We start from the raw sequence: 14,959 nt of genomic DNA on the forward strand, positions 1-14,959 counted from the left end.
GAGATTTGCGGTGTTATCGCGAGATTTCAATCGACAGGCTCGTACGACCGACGTCCATTATTATTATTGTTCTCCACAGCGGTTGCATTTTTGCCTTATTGAAGCCGTGAGAGTTGAATGCTTACGTAATTTACATTTCAGACGCAACCATACAGAGGTAAGTTTAGTTTTGGACTACGGCGTGTGTAGAATTATAACCAATATTTATTATTTTTCTGCCGTTTCTGTCGACCCGCTAAATCGTTAGCATTAGCATCCAGCGCGTTGGTTAAACGTCGGCTAACGAAGGCCGAAGCTGACAGATACAAGCATCTTTTTAATCGCACTGTGACGTCGTAGCTAACATTTATTTTTAGTTTCAGCCCCTCGCGTAGTCTCTGTGTTTATGCGAACTGAAACCACCACGTCGAATCGCTCGTCAATGCTATCTTTTCCGGCCCCCGTACTGTGTGCTAACGAACGCAGCTAGTTGACGCAACTTGACGCACAGCGGGTGAATGTGGTGTGCTGGTTCCGCAGATGTCGGAGGACTTGGTGAAGCAGCTCGGCAGCTACAAAGCTCAGCTACAGCAGGTTGAGGTCGCCTTGTCCACCGACCAAGAAAATGAGGATCTCCTCAAGCTGCAGAAAGACTTACAGGTTGGTGTCTATGTCTGTGTGTAAGTGAACCTTTGCTTTGCCGTGTGGACAGGAGTCACAGGACAAAGACTAGCCTAGCCCCTCTCAAAGTGTATATTCATGACTACATTAATCATTTAAACTCTAGTTATACTCCTATACTATGTTACGATGACTAAGTTGAGTGAAGTTACTATTGTATATTTAACTACCAAAATGTTCAACCAAGCCATCAAAAATTTCATCTTAACAAAAGGAAATGACCTTATGTTGTAGTAAATGTGAACCTTAAACTGCTGCTTTAACACACGGTGCACAACACATGCGAACAGAGCATATGACTACTACATATTAAATGTATTACACTGAAGGTACTAATATTTGAATTAAAAATTTCCTCTGTTAAAAACCTATAAAATAATCACAAAAAACTATACAATATAGCTTGGAGAATTATTTGTGATATAGTTGGAGTTAACTTTATACATGATTGTTTTTATAATCCAGAATTGGGGTTTAACACCTGACCCGATGCTCAATTATGATTTCTCCTTCAGGAAGTCATCGACTTGACCAAGGACCTCTTGGCCTCGCAGCCCGCCGAAGCCACCCCCAGTGTCAATGGCTCCGCGCCGGCACCCATCAGGCACATCTGGAAAGTGGGCGACAAGTGTTTGTCCGTGTGGAGTCAGGACGGACAGTGAGTGTCGCCTGTGCCACCAGAAACAAGCCTGTGTCAAGTTTTCTTTGGTTTTACATGTGCCTTTTGCATATTGGTGCATCAAAATCAGTTAGAATTTGGTGGAAAACATCCTTTAATTTTGTAGTTTAATTCAAAATGTGGAACTACCGAAAGTTCCATTCACTACATTCAAAGTGCAATATTTCCTGATTGCATTTCCTTTTTTTTAATATATAATTTGGGATAATTAAATCTTACTGCTAAAAAACAAATTCCTCAACTCAAGAAATTTGGATGTTACATAAAACCCAATTAAAATGATTTGTAATGTTGAAATTAGGTGTGGATTGAATTGAAATAAATGACAGTTTCCACTTTCTACAAGATTGTAATTTGTTGATGCACCTGCATTTTTAAAAAAATCCTGAGTGGGCACTACAGGTAGTATTTGAAACAAACAATGCACATATAGTATTTGCATTAACTGTTGATTTGTTTTGCCATTTTAAACGTGCCAATTCCTTCCACTGGCTAAACACCTGCTACTCTGTCATTAAGTAAATCAGCTGTCACTCTTTTGAGTCAATAGAGTAGTCTGAAAAGTATGTGTCGAAGAATCGGTCGTCACTTGTGATCGTGGCCCACCTGTGAACCGTACTCACCTGCTTACAGACGTGGCTCTTTTACAGGGTGTATGAGGCCGAGATCGAGGAGATAGACCACGAGAACAGCACGGCCGCCGTCACCTTCACCGGCTACGGCAACGCCGAAGTCATCCCCCTGCAGAACCTGAAAGCGGTGGAGGACCGCAGGCGCCTCGAAGACGACCTCGGCTTGTCCAGGAACAAATCAAAGTGCGGTCAAAAACGTGACCTGCGTTACTGTGTTCGACGTGGCAGCGGCTGCTTGATGCCGTCTTTGTTCTTTGCGAGTGTAGAAAGGAGCAGATAGCTGAGCAGCGAGAATACAAAAAGAAGAAAGCCCAGAAAAAGGTGTTGAGGATGAAGGAACTGGAGCAGGAGCGAGAGGACCAAAAGTCCAAGTGGCAACAGTTCAACAACAAAGCTTACTCAAAGAACAAGAAAGGACAGGTAAATGATAGATAAATGGAGAGATAGAGGGCAACAGTCTTTTTTTATATACAATTTTTTATTTGCATCAATTTTTGAAGTATGATTTAATATATAGTTGTGTCTAATGTTTGTCAAATAATAGTGCATAATTAAAATGACACTTATTTATACAAATTGACATCGGGTGGAAGAATCGCATCTCCAAAACTATTTTATAGGATATTTTTTTTATGTTGTATTTGTAAAATAATAGATGCACCTGGGGACTGACCAATGGTACCGATTTGTGGGGGCAAAAAAAAAAAATAGAAATTGAGCAAATTTCCACTTAAAAAAAATTAAGGGTAAAAGGACAGCCCGTTTACATTTGTAAATAAAATTGTAAAATTTGAAGTATATAGTAAGGCATGTATTTATTTTTTACAAATGTTTTGCTAGAATTGTGGATATTTTTGTTATGAATTATACTACTAATAATAATAATAATGATCCATAATTCAAGCAAAATTGTTTTTCACGATATATATTTTTTAATAACGGGTAAAACTTTTATTTATGTACAAATGCCGTTTGAGATAATACTGTATTTAAATATAGATTTTTTCTCTCTCATCAAATTAACAATTAAAATGATGCATATTTAAATATAATTGATATAATTGGAGGTGTGGCCTCTAATTTTTTTCAAAATTTTATGTACTATTTATTTGGTGTTAAAATGTTCCTCTTTTTGTTGTTGTGTGTACAGTATATAATTTACCAACGGCGATTGTATTTGTTTCCTCAGGTAAAGCGAAGCATATTTGCATCTCCAGAAAGCGTCAACGGCAAAGTGGGGGTGGGCACGTGCGGCATCGCCGACAAGCCCATGACGCAGTACAACGACACATCCAAATATAACGTCAGGCATCTGATGCCGCAGTGACCCCCACGTCTCCTGTAAATACTCACCCACCACCCCCAATGTTGTATACTGAATGTTACAGTGTTGACAATGTTGTCCATTTTGTGTTCTGCACACGACCGGGAAAAAAAAAAGAAGGTGGAATCACTTGCACACAATTGAATTGAAGCATTGATGCGTTTTTTCTTTTCTTAATATTGTGCAGGTCGAAGAAAAGATGTCCAAATTAGACAGGAAGCCACCCTGCGTTGTAATTGGGTCACCTGTTATATACAAACGGGAAGTTAGCTGCTTGTGCCCTAATTCCACACGCAGGCCAAATACACACCGTGCTGTGGGTCAAGCTCAAATCCTTCTGAGAATTGGTGTGAAAGTGTCAGGCTGTTTTGTTTTCTTTTTTTTTCCCATTTGGAGTAAGAACACCAATAACCGTGCTGATAAAATCTGATTTAGCTTTGTTTTTTCCCCTTTTGAGTTCTGTAATTTATAAAAGTCAAATAAACATCCATTTGTTGAGTTTTATAAATGACTGCCTTCTTATCATTGGGGAAAAACAACTTTGCAGAGTTTAAACCGCCGTCAATGAGACTGTCAGCAAATCAAGCCGGACTTCAGGTCAGTGAGCATCTGATGGGCTAACCAGTCTGTGATAAACGAACACTATGGCCAATACAAATGTCAACATAAATTAATAAACATATTTCTGTGAATTGCAGTGAAACCTACAAAACGCTTCGTCTCATAACACCTGTCATCAAATGGTAAGTAGTCTCTCCACTTTTAGATATTTCATGCTAAGCAATTATGTTGGGCTAAACAGTTCAATTAATGCTACAAATAAACGGTACAGACAACTGTGTTAAGTTAAACACAATTTTGGTGGAAGAGATTTATTAGGATTCCAGGGAGCGTCGTCAGGAACCGTAACAAAGTATCAGCAGGGCACCAGCAGCATGTTTTGCAAAAAAAAATAATAATAATTACATTAAACCCCTAATCAAGCACTAGAAAACATTTGGGCTGTGCTTTCCCCCCCCAAAAAAAACACAATTCTTCTTTTTATAGTGCATTTTATACATTTCCCCAAACACGTTGTGTGGGTTGGGTGAGCAGGGACTTGTGCAAGAGTCATACACTCACATTAAGACACAATTTGGTGCTGATGGATTCACTAGCAGGGAATAAAATGGAGAGAGATGGTCGTCATTGTTGCGGTAACGGCAGTTGATGATTTGGTTTGATGGAGTGACAAAACGGTCCATTTTGAATGTAAACGGGGGGGAAAAAAGTTGTTCATGCTACAGACATAATTTTTTTTTTTTTTTAAGCTTTGTCAATCCAAAGCACGTTACAACATTCAACACGCATGCACTGTAGCTTTTGAAAATCATTTACATTTCTTTTTTTTTTTTTTGTACTTCAATCACTAGTCTTGCAAGTTGGACATTAACAGGATTAGTTTATGGACGGACAAAAGCAATGTTGAAAAAATAAATAGATGCATTATTGCTTTTTCACCTTGTGCTCGGACAAGTACTGGATAGCTTATTACTTTCTAAAATGGGCTTAAAATAAATATCACAGGTTCTGACACAAATGCATTTAAAGGGGAGGTCACGTCGTTTTCTACGTGTGTTTTTTTTTCTTTCTTCCACCACTCAAGCTGCAGCGCAATTGAATAAAGCAAAAATAATAAATACTATGCAAAATAAATTAGAACAACTAACGTGTAAAGATTTGATGCTTGTGGCTCCGACGACTAAAAGCAAATTTTGTGTTTACGAACACATTTTGGAATGCAGACGTCGCGGCCCTCCAACAGAAAAGGGTGACGTTTAATAAAAACTAAAATTAAAATGCAAAAGAAGCAAACGTCAAGCTGGTATTTGGCCTTTTTTTTTGTTTTTTTGCTGGTTTTAAGAGGATCAATTGGATTCGTTGAAGGGTAGACTTGAACCCCTTCATGCTTCTCCTTTTGATTGTGGCTGGTCACGGGACAACAGACATTCAGGTTTAGGTTGGAGTCAAGCTTAAAGCTTAAGGCTGGTTCTTAGGTGGACATGTTGGGTTTGTGGAACTGTAGGCTGGTGATTGTTAAAAGTCATGGGCGGGGAACCTTTTTCCTGTCGGACCATTTTGAGTCCTCGGGCCTGATTTAATAAAGGTTTGTGCGTGGGGGGGAAAAAGCAGCCAACTTGATTGGGGGTTTACGTTGACTTGATTTCTATTGTGTAACTCACTATTATGATTCTTTGCTTCTTCCACTTCCACTTCCAATTCCATCACTGCAAACTTGATTTCACGCTTGTGAATGTTTCATGGTAAAAACATCATGATATATGGGATCATTTTTGTATTGCTGTGATTGGATGGCTGTTTTGATCTTTTTTTCTAACAGTTTACACTCCCCCCCCCCCCTCTTGTTTTTCCAAATTGCAACGACAGGCCGAGTTGGATTGTGACCCGCGTGCCGTAGGTTCCCCACCCCTGGTTAAAGCCATAAAACAGCGTGGTGTCGGGGGAGGGGGGGAGCACAGTGCGGCCGACCTCAAGCGGAGAAGGCCACTTTGAGGCTGCAGGTGGAGTAGCCCTCGTCGCTGGCCGAGCTCTGCCGGCTGCTCTGGTCGTCCAGGTCGCTGGCCCCGCCGCTGCTCGCGCTGTCCATTTCTGCCAGCGAGAAGTCGGTGCACTCCACGTCCACTTCGATCTCCTCTGCGAGCACACGCAAAGTCACAATGAAATCTGTCTTTGATGTACTGCAAACGAAACGACCTGCGTTACCAACGTAGCCTAACCTCGGTCCGACTCGGAGCGGTCGGAGTCCGCGGGGGAGCTGAGGCTGTCCATGCGGACGCGGTCCCTTTCGCCGAGCGTCTGCAGCTGGGCCAGCTGCCTTTGCAGGTACCTCTGCTCCCGTTCAAGAGTGTCCAGCTGGTGCTGACTCCTCCGGTCCGCCTCCTCTAGTTTCTTCGAGGGAAAAGTAGGTGAGTCAGTCATTCCTTTGCATACCACTAGAGGGTGCAAGTGTGTACTGTACAGGGTTATTATAGTTTTGGAATTTTCATTTTACTTTTAGTTAGTGTTTCTGTTAGTTTTTTTATTAGGTTTTTTTAATGCTTAGTGTTAGTTAGTTTCATTATTAGTTTTCATAGTTTTTTAATGATATCAATTGTGCACAATATTTAATGAAAATGAAAAAAGTGTTCCTTTTTTTTTTTGCCCAGCGTTGCATTTTGGCTGAGTTAAATGAAAAAGCAGGCGAGTCGAGCCAAAAGTCAAGCAGGTAAATTTGTCGACTTGGAGCGACGTCATCTAAAGATGTTTTTCTATTCGCTGCTGCTCGATGACATCACTTCTGTGTGACGTGCTTTCAAACGTCTTTATTCCGGGTAACCTCAAAATCTCAATAAATCATTTTTTTAAATACATTTTTATTTTGTATGTGGGTGTGCATGTGCGTGTGTATGTGCATTCATTAGTTCGCCTAAAACCTATTAAAAAATCCCATACCGTTCACCTAAACCGAACACTTCCAGCCAGAATCGTGAGGCCGTCAGGAGAACAGAGGAAGGACCAAAGAAAGGAAAGTGAAATCCAGCACCAACCAGACACCACCCACCACCCGCTGGGCCACCAACCAGAGAATATTGTGTTCTATTGCTATATATATATATAAAAAAAAAAATTTGAGTCTCCTCTTTCATCAGTTTCCATTTTGCAGCAATTAACATAATATAGCTAAGGTTCATCATTATTCACAAATCCGCTTAGAACTGTGGGAAATCAGCTTGTTTTCAAGATGGCCCTGGTTGGTCTCTTATACTCTGCTGCCACCTGCTGGTCGTTTTTTGTAATTACTACCATTGCTCTGCAGTTCAGAGGCTGCAGGCCTGCATCAAAGCCTAATGTATGCTGTAGCATAAACAACATATAAATATGTCTTTTTACTTAAAACGTTTTAAAATAGAATGTTTTTATACATTTTGGGGAGCAAATGAGTTAAAAAATCATCCCCAAAGGCTCATGTGTTAAATTAATTATCAAAGACTAAAACAAAATAAATTTTCACTAAAATTATAGCTAGTTTCAGTTCGTTTTGTAAACATAAAAAAAAAAAAGCATTTTCGTTTTAAATGTAAGTTTTTGTTTTTTCGTTAGTTATCGTTAACTCAAACGACCTTGGTACTGTAGCACTATTCAAGCCACGTCGTGTATCTGAAATCAAACTTGTTTTTGTTCTCTTCCTGCACGCCGATCGCACCTGCTCCATAAACCACATCAGAGCGGCACACAAGAACCACATTTGCAGGACTTCAAACAGTCAACTGTTGACTTTAGAAGGTACTACATACTGTACACGCATTATCCATAATGCAAAACATGCCCAACCACCGTGCCGAAACACCCCCACTCAATTGTCATCCCCTTTGAAAGTAGACATTCAACATTAATGGCATCTGCTGCGCAGTATGTTGCGCAACCATTTGTGTCCCGTCACTATTGTGCAAAGCAAAAAAAAATAAATAGAAACAGGAACGCGGCCACTAAAACATCCCAAGCGCCGGCTGATGATGCACTCAGTCGGCATGAACACGAGAGTGCACAAGGAGGTCATGGGAAAGTCTTTTTGTGAGCAGCCATTATAAACTTGCGTAAGCAAGACATACATTTCTCAAGTGGCTGAAGTTGGAACTTTGCTCGCAGTTGGACGTTGTATAAAAATGTCAGTGGTGGGCTGTAAATTTGGTCTGAATACCTCATACTGTACTCCTAGCCCATTAGCTTAATGCTAACACATAATGGGAATAATTCATACATAATTTGTTTTAATGGCGATTGAACACTTAGATTTTTTTTCTTTGTTTTTACTGTGTACTCGTGTATTTGTCCAAAATTCACTCATTCATTACTTCCTTTGGGAGCGTTTGCTTTGGAATGCAAACCATTCAGAAGTCAACAAGCGTCATGGAACACTTTTGTGTTCCAACGATTCATGTTCTGCTGTGTACAGTACATCCTGTTAAACTTGTCACATTAAATGCGCTGGTGTACCTAATGTTGTGGCTCAACATTGAACACACAATCCAACTCTGTTTACTCTTCACGACAGTGCAGCACGACGAGGGTACCGCCACACCTTGATGTGCACTTTGGCCTTGTTGAGGAGTCCCAGCGTGGTGTGCCGACTGCAGTCCGGTCCCAGAGGGATGAGCGACTTCAACCTTTCCAAGCACAGGCGGAGGTGCGCTCGTCTGCGGCGGGAGGAAATTCGCAAACACGCACAAAGCAGGAAGTCAATTTCCCCTTCGCGGATGCGGCTAAATAAGGTAACCAAAAATATTCGATGCAACACTAAAACATTTTAACATTGTGGCATTAATACCTATCTTGCGGTTTTGAGTTTGTCTTGGCTACACCGCTTCAAGATTTTTAGATTTTTTTTTTTTTTTGTCCAATTAGATTTTTAGTGAGTGTTGCCATGTCAATCTACTATGCCAAATGTATTAAAGATCAGTAGTACTGGCACATTTGAACTTAATGAAATCAGCATTTCTCTGCCCTTTGTTTGGTTGATAATTCACATCTTTTGTGAATATGATCTATTTCAAAGTTTTTTTTTTTTTATGTTACATTGCAACTCTATACAGTTTATTAAATTGATGGTTCCTGTCATCGCGAGGTGGATTAAGTTATGTAAAACCCCCACTAAAGGCCCAGGTACCAAACTACATAGTACCAAGTATACATAATGAATAAATGTTGTATATAGGTCAATCTGTGATGTAATTTTCCTCAAAGCAACAAGCACCACCCCCCCCCCCCCACCCCCACGCTTAATTTGTTTAGCAAACATTAACGGGCCGTTTAATTTTGGACACAAACGCATCCTGACATTTGTCGTCTGCTCGCAGCCACGGTCGCCTCGTCCCGCACCAGAGGGAGGAGGAGGAGGAGGAGGCTGTGCTTCTTGTTGTCTAGAAACAGATGCTTCACATTTGCTGACTGGGGAAATGTCTGCAAGTCCTCCAGGAACTGTCAACTCGCTCATCGAGGCAGCGTGAACACGTCGCTAAAGGCTACGCTTCGTCAAAGGTGAATTTAAAAGCTATGGGCAACAATGTCCTTGCTAAGGATGTAGTGATAATTACATTTGGCATTTATTTAGATTAGAATCATTTTTTTATTTTTATTTTTTATCTCGCCCTGATAGAAAAACAACTGAATTCATACATAAAAATTGCTTTAATCTTTCATTACTCACCTATTCTTTTCCAGTTCATTGTGGGCTGACCTGCAGTGACGACAAATATGTAAAAATGTAGAAAATAGGTGACTTAAATAGTTACATAAATTATAGGGAAAAAAAGACACATGATGCATTTTGAAAGTGGGAATAAAAAGGGAAACTAAATCAATAATATCCATCCCTGTGAGGTGGTGCTCACGAAATGTTTGTGAACAATATTTGAGAGAAAGATATTTGAGCAAAAACAAAAGTGGTGTATTTATATTTTTGTTCGGTGTAGGTTTATTTTTATTTTTTTTTACGTCATCATAACCCTCTGGTTCATTTTCAATTTTAGACAAGAGAACAAAAAATATGATGTCATAATACATAACATGACCACTTGTATAACAGGTTAAACAAAAGAGGCAAACTTATTTTCCTTTACTGTATTGAACATTTGTTAATCATTGTAACTGTTTCTTGAACCCACCTATTGTGAATATTGTCCATTTTCCTGTTCTTGTTGAATTTACGATGTTTCTGTGGGTGCGCCACATCATTGGCGGGGTACGTCGAAGCATAACCATGCTCACATTCTGTGCAGTTTCAAAAAAAAAAAAAAATACATCAATAAATTAGACTTTACAAGTTCATATAACTCAGTCTGACATATATCCACCTCCGTAGTTATCTAATAGCATTAGCGTGCGTGTCATGACCTAAATTCTCAGCAAGGTTAGAGTGCAAGAGGAAAACAAATGTTGGATATTTCCATCAATATTCATTACACAGCCAGTAAAAATAAAAAATACATACAATTTTAACCGCCATTTACTACTTTATATGCCGCTGTGTAAAGACATACAAATCCCATAATGCATTTTTTTTCCGGTATCACGGCAACGTCACGATTGAAGTCACATCTGATTGGCTTAGCGGCGGTGGTGAACTAGAGTGCGAGGCCAATCAGGAGGCTGCAATATGTTCCATGTGGAACACATGTGAATAACACATTACAAGGAAGCTTGGCCATGAAAGTGATAACCGACATTTATAATTGAGCATAAGTACTTAACAATACGTTTTTTGTTTTGTTTGTTTTTAAGCATTTGGTTATGATTGTGTTGAATGTGTGTGTGTGTGGGTTTTTTTTTTAAAGTAGGGTGAGCAGGTGGATCGACATAGTTAATTCATTAGAAGGGACGATTGGTGTCGTATTTCACATGTATAAAAAATATATATTTATTATGTTTTAACGTGAGGGTTTAAGTGTACACTTGGTGCGTTTGAGCTCTCGTGGCCTGGCGGTTTAAATGGGGCCAGATTGCCACAACAATCCAAAATAAAAAAATAACGCAGCAAATTGAAACAAGAGCGATGCATTATCTCGTTCTCGAGCACCATTTCCACTTTGATTTATTTCTAATGTGTGCTAGTATTACTGCCCCACAAGACGCAGGTGCCGTGGGGAAGAAGAAGAAGAAGAAAAAAAAGAAGGTTATCCGTGGCCCTGTGTTGTGTTGTCGTGCGCGTCGTCGCCTCTATTGTTGTCTGCCCTCGGATCCGACCGAGGCGCGTTTTAGGGGCACGCACGCAGTCGTGTCTCCTCGTCGCACGTATTCCACTTACTTCCGCTGTTCTTATCCACGCTCTCGATGTAGTGCGCGGCGTCCAGCAACACTTGCACGTTCTTCATGAACGCGTCCATGGCGGAACACTTGGCGTCCGACGCGTCGCCCAGCGAGCAGTCGGACGTCGCGTCTCCCGTATCCCGCGGTTCCGTGAACGCACCGCGCTCCGACACCAGCAGCTCCGGCTTTTTCCGCTCGCTGTCCGGCTGCCGTCGTTGCTGTTGTCCCGCGCACTTCACCATTTCCGCGGAGCTGTTATTTGTATTGACGGGGAGGGGGGGGGCGAAGAAGCGGCCCCTGGCTCGTCGTCCGTGTGTGTGCACTGAGCGGATGACTTAGGCTGGATGGAATTGCAGTCCTTAGCCTCAGCCACTTGCCCTACTTGGTGGATAATCCCTCCCACTGAACGCGTGCACGCCGCATCCGTTGTCAACTGGGCCACAGAACACATCCTCATGATCAATGCTGCAAAAAGGGAGGGGAAGCTGACGGATGAATTTATAACAAAGCGTCATTTGCATTTTATTATCGCAAAATACATCAAGTGTTGGGTGTATGGTAAACTGTTGGAGCGGTTAATCTATATTTTTTAATATCCAGTTTAAAGCTCCATGTACTAATACACTTTTTTTGTCTTTTATTAGTAAGACAAATCAGCGCACGAGTAGACTGTTTTTGACTAGTAACCCCCTGCCCACTAATGTATATCCAGTTGAAGGTCCTTGTACTAGTGTGCTATCGCTTTAGCATACTAACTACAGCGGTTATAAAAAGTCTACACACCCCTGTTCAAAAACCCTGGTTTTGTGATGACCAAAAGAAATCCTCTCAAAACTTTACCCACCGTGTATGTGACCTAACCTCTGCAACTCAATTTGGAAACAAAATATTTTCCAAAGGGTTTTAAAAAAATATACACTGAATAAGTGTAGCATAAAACAATTCCAAATAGCAGCACATAATTTTTTTTAGAAGAATCTCAGTTAAATCCTACTAGAACATCTGAAAGGTATATGGGATTAATCACAGGCAGTATAAATGTTGGCAAATATCCAGTGACGTCTATTTAACATGAGTTTGAATGTGAAGTCACATTCAGAAGAGGGTGTGCACACTTATGCAAGCACATTATCTCAGTTGATTTTTTTACCTGCCCTCTCAAAATGATTTACAATCTTTTCAATGAAGTTACTTTGGTCTCAAGAACCTTGCATTTGAACAGGGGTGTGTAGACTTTTTATGTTCACTGTAAAGACGCAGGGGGGAAAAGTTGTGATATTTTATGAGAATAGTTATAAAGTTGGCAGAAAAAGGTAAGACAAATGTAATGAAAAATTATACAAGTAGAGTCAAAACCAGACAATACAAGAATAATGTTTTGTTGTGACAGTAACATCGTAAAGCTGTGAGAAAAAAGGCATAATGCTATGTGAATAAAGTTGTGAAATTAAAACGTAAAAGTATTTTTTTTTTTGCGAGAAGAATTATCTTTTTATTTTATTATGAGAATAAAGTTGTGAAAAAAAATTGTTGCTCATAATATTACTGGAACAAATTCGTAACAAGTATTAAGTGATATTTTCCTTGGAAAAAAAACATCTAAAAGAGAAATAAATCATGAGAATATTCAGAAAATTACTTGCAAAATTTTTTTTTTTGCCACTTTATAAGAATAATATAGTTGGTGACTTCTCGTAAATTTGCTTCTTTAATCTTATAAATTATGAAATGTATTCCCATTAACATTACAACATTTTTATTTTTCTCTTCAACAACCTGTCTTGTCATATTACAACATTATTAATAGCTAGGCAACAAAAGTGAGTACACCCCTAAGTGAAACTGTCCAAATTGAGCACCCTCCCGAGTGGCAGGTGACTATTTAGGGTTTCAAGGTCTCGTGTGTGTTTGTGTGTGTATAGTTAGCAAATTTGTTAATTCTACAGGATTGCGTAATCTCCTAACTCCTCCCACAAATGTGTTTATAAAGAAATCACGTTGACATTGAATTATGACATTTCGATGATCTGCTGACTCACTCACATCATTCTTCACTCTTGGTGTGTTTGGCATGCTGTCATGCATTTGAGTCATTTTGGTGCATATTGTCACCAGATCCACCCCCCCCTGGCCCCGCCCCTGGCGACTTCTCAAGCCAGCGTGGACGTTGAACCTTAACCTTTGCGGCTAATTGCAAAGCGACTAACCTTGAACGTGCTTTGCTTGTTGTGCCTATTGGTAATTAAGTAGTCATCTTTTTTCTCTTTTCTTTTTTTTAAGCCGTGGGGGCAGAGTAAGGACAGGAGGGTTTTTTGTTGGGGGGGGGGGGGGTCTGTCTCGTCTCGTCTCTGGGGGTCTTTAGGAGGCCAGCCATGCGTGGCGGTCCCGGGCAGACAATAGGTGCAGATGGCCGGCCTGCTGCAGATGTGGCCCGCCCTGTAACGGACGCCTGTGAGAGAGTGACACCCTCGCTGAAGGGTGGGGGGGTGCTGGTTGGTTCAGGGGGGCGGGGGGCTATATCAGCTGCCAGGACGGGTCTGTGTGCTCTGCAAGCAGCCCGTCGCAGGCATGGGTGTAGAATGTGACCCCAAATGGAGTAATCTGAAAAGCTGGAGGATTACAACAGCGGCTCGACTATCGCACACGAGGCAAAGTCAAAATTTGTGCGCATGTGTGTGTGTGGTATTGACTTTGGGTGACTACACACTCGTCTCATAAAAATGAATGGAAAGGCCATTCTTCCATAACAAATAACCCAAAATTGACATTTATTTACTTATTTATGCTGAGGATAAACTAGCACTCTATGAAATTGTGTTTTATAAAACCATACAATAATGACATCACAGTTTTGGTCACACTTGTACATGCTTTGGCCATCGGGGGCAGTATAAAGACCGATTCTTACTTACTTTTCTACATGGACGCAGCAGCCAATCATATTGCGGCAGTGCCTAGAACTCAAGTGGGATTTATATATAGCCATTCATAGGAGCGGTGGTTTATGAATTAGTACTTTTTGTATTGTCGGTCTACATTGTGTTCAATATCCATTGCTTAGGTTAGCATCAGCTTTAAGCTAGCAGACTGAGAGGCAAAAATATGTGGTTGTTGACTCAAGTTGAATGCCTTTTCCTTATTAAAGTTTATTTATGCTATGGCTCGAACTGCTCATCAGCGTAATCTACCTCCGTGCAGCAAGTGCCAATCTGCATATTACAGCTCACTTCACCTCTGTTATCTTGGCATCGCTCGAGCGGCAGCGGGGTTGGGCGAATATTTGTGCTCCAGCATCACATTTGATTTTTAAATTGGGCAGATGGGCCAGGTCATCTCATTTATTTATTATACTGATTAGAATCCCTCAAGGGAACATTCAATTTGCACTCTGCTGTATGAATTTGGTGTCGCATGCCACACACGTAGTAACAAATCATAAACGTGCTGAACCCTATCTATCTATCTAGCTATCTATCTTTGTATCTAGCTAGCTATCTTTGTATCTAGCTAGCTAGCTAGCTATCTTTGTAGCTAGCTAGCTAACTAGCTATCTTTGTAGCTAGCTATTTATCTTTGTAGCTGTCTGTCTATCTAGCTCATCTATCTAGCTTACCTATCATGGACAGAAAAAGCCCAACTGTTGAAATTTCAGGTTTTTGTGATATAAAATAATGAGACCGAGAATTAATTTATAAATTGCCATTAATAATTTGACATATAACTTGTACAACCCAATTGAAATAAAAACATATTTTCAAAACAGGAAGTAAAAAGACCTCAGATAATAAGTGTGATATACATTTTTTTGACAAAACCTCCTGG

General features: G+C 40.4%; 2 protein-coding genes and 1 long non-coding RNA gene across 3 annotated transcripts in view; 2 read left to right on the forward strand and 1 right to left on the reverse strand.

Annotated features, from left to right (window-relative positions):
* smndc1 (survival motor neuron domain containing 1) lies at positions 1–6,942 on the forward strand. The gene is made up of 7 exons (XM_086092540.1): positions 1–157; positions 520–639; positions 1,176–1,318; positions 1,990–2,154; positions 2,238–2,391; positions 3,161–4,038; positions 5,723–6,942. The coding sequence occupies exons 2-6, from the start codon at positions 520–522 to the stop codon at positions 3,296–3,298; spliced, it is 720 nt and encodes a 239-aa protein (XP_085948666.1). The 5' UTR covers positions 1–157; the 3' UTR covers positions 3,299–4,038; positions 5,723–6,942.
* LOC147163555 (max-interacting protein 1-like) lies at positions 4,137–11,566 on the reverse strand. The gene is made up of 6 exons (XM_086092539.1): positions 11,136–11,566; positions 9,997–10,102; positions 9,540–9,569; positions 8,415–8,529; positions 6,073–6,244; positions 4,137–5,989 (listed from the first exon to the last, which is right to left on the reverse strand). Exons 1-6 carry the CDS (start codon positions 11,377–11,379, stop codon positions 5,826–5,828), a joined length of 831 nt encoding a protein of 276 aa, XP_085948665.1. The 5' UTR covers positions 11,380–11,566; the 3' UTR covers positions 4,137–5,825.
* Positions 8,386–14,959, forward strand: part of LOC147163556 (uncharacterized) — a 20,216-nt gene continuing 13,642 nt past the window's right edge. Inside the window, exons 1-2 of the long non-coding RNA XR_015096834.1 lie at positions 8,386–8,604; positions 9,190–9,370. This is a non-coding gene — a long non-coding RNA (uncharacterized LOC147163556). The remainder of the gene's footprint in view (positions 8,605–9,189; positions 9,371–14,959) is intronic.

The sequence above is a fragment of the Leptonotus elevatus genome, chromosome 13 (genome assembly GCF_054856555.1).
Source record: "Leptonotus elevatus isolate MCC_2025b chromosome 13, RoL_Lele_1.0, whole genome shotgun sequence".
NCBI classification, from domain to species: domain Eukaryota; kingdom Metazoa; phylum Chordata; class Actinopteri; order Syngnathiformes; family Syngnathidae; genus Leptonotus; species Leptonotus elevatus.

Bases quoted from the DNA above. Each gene is read 5' to 3' on its own strand.
- LOC147163555 (XM_086092539.1), bottom strand. From the start codon at position 11,379: ATGGTGAAGTGCGCGGGACAACAGCAACGACGGCAGCCGGACAGCGAG. The intron at 10,103-11,135 runs GTAAGTGGAATA...GAAACTGCACAG, and splicing joins CGTGGATAAGAACAGCGGAA to AATGTGAGCATGGTTATGCT. The intron at 8,530-9,539 runs GTGAGTAATGAA...CTCCCGCCGCAG, and splicing joins AATGAACTGGAAAAGAATAG to ACGAGCGCACCTCCGCCTGT.
- smndc1 (XM_086092540.1), top strand. From the start codon at position 520: ATGTCGGAGGACTTGGTGAAGCAGCTCGGCAGCTACAAAGCTCAGCTA. The intron at 640-1,175 runs GTTGGTGTCTAT...TTTCTCCTTCAG, and splicing joins AGCTGCAGAAAGACTTACAG to GAAGTCATCGACTTGACCAA. The intron at 2,392-3,160 runs GTAAATGATAGA...TTGTTTCCTCAG, and splicing joins CAAAGAACAAGAAAGGACAG to GTAAAGCGAAGCATATTTGC.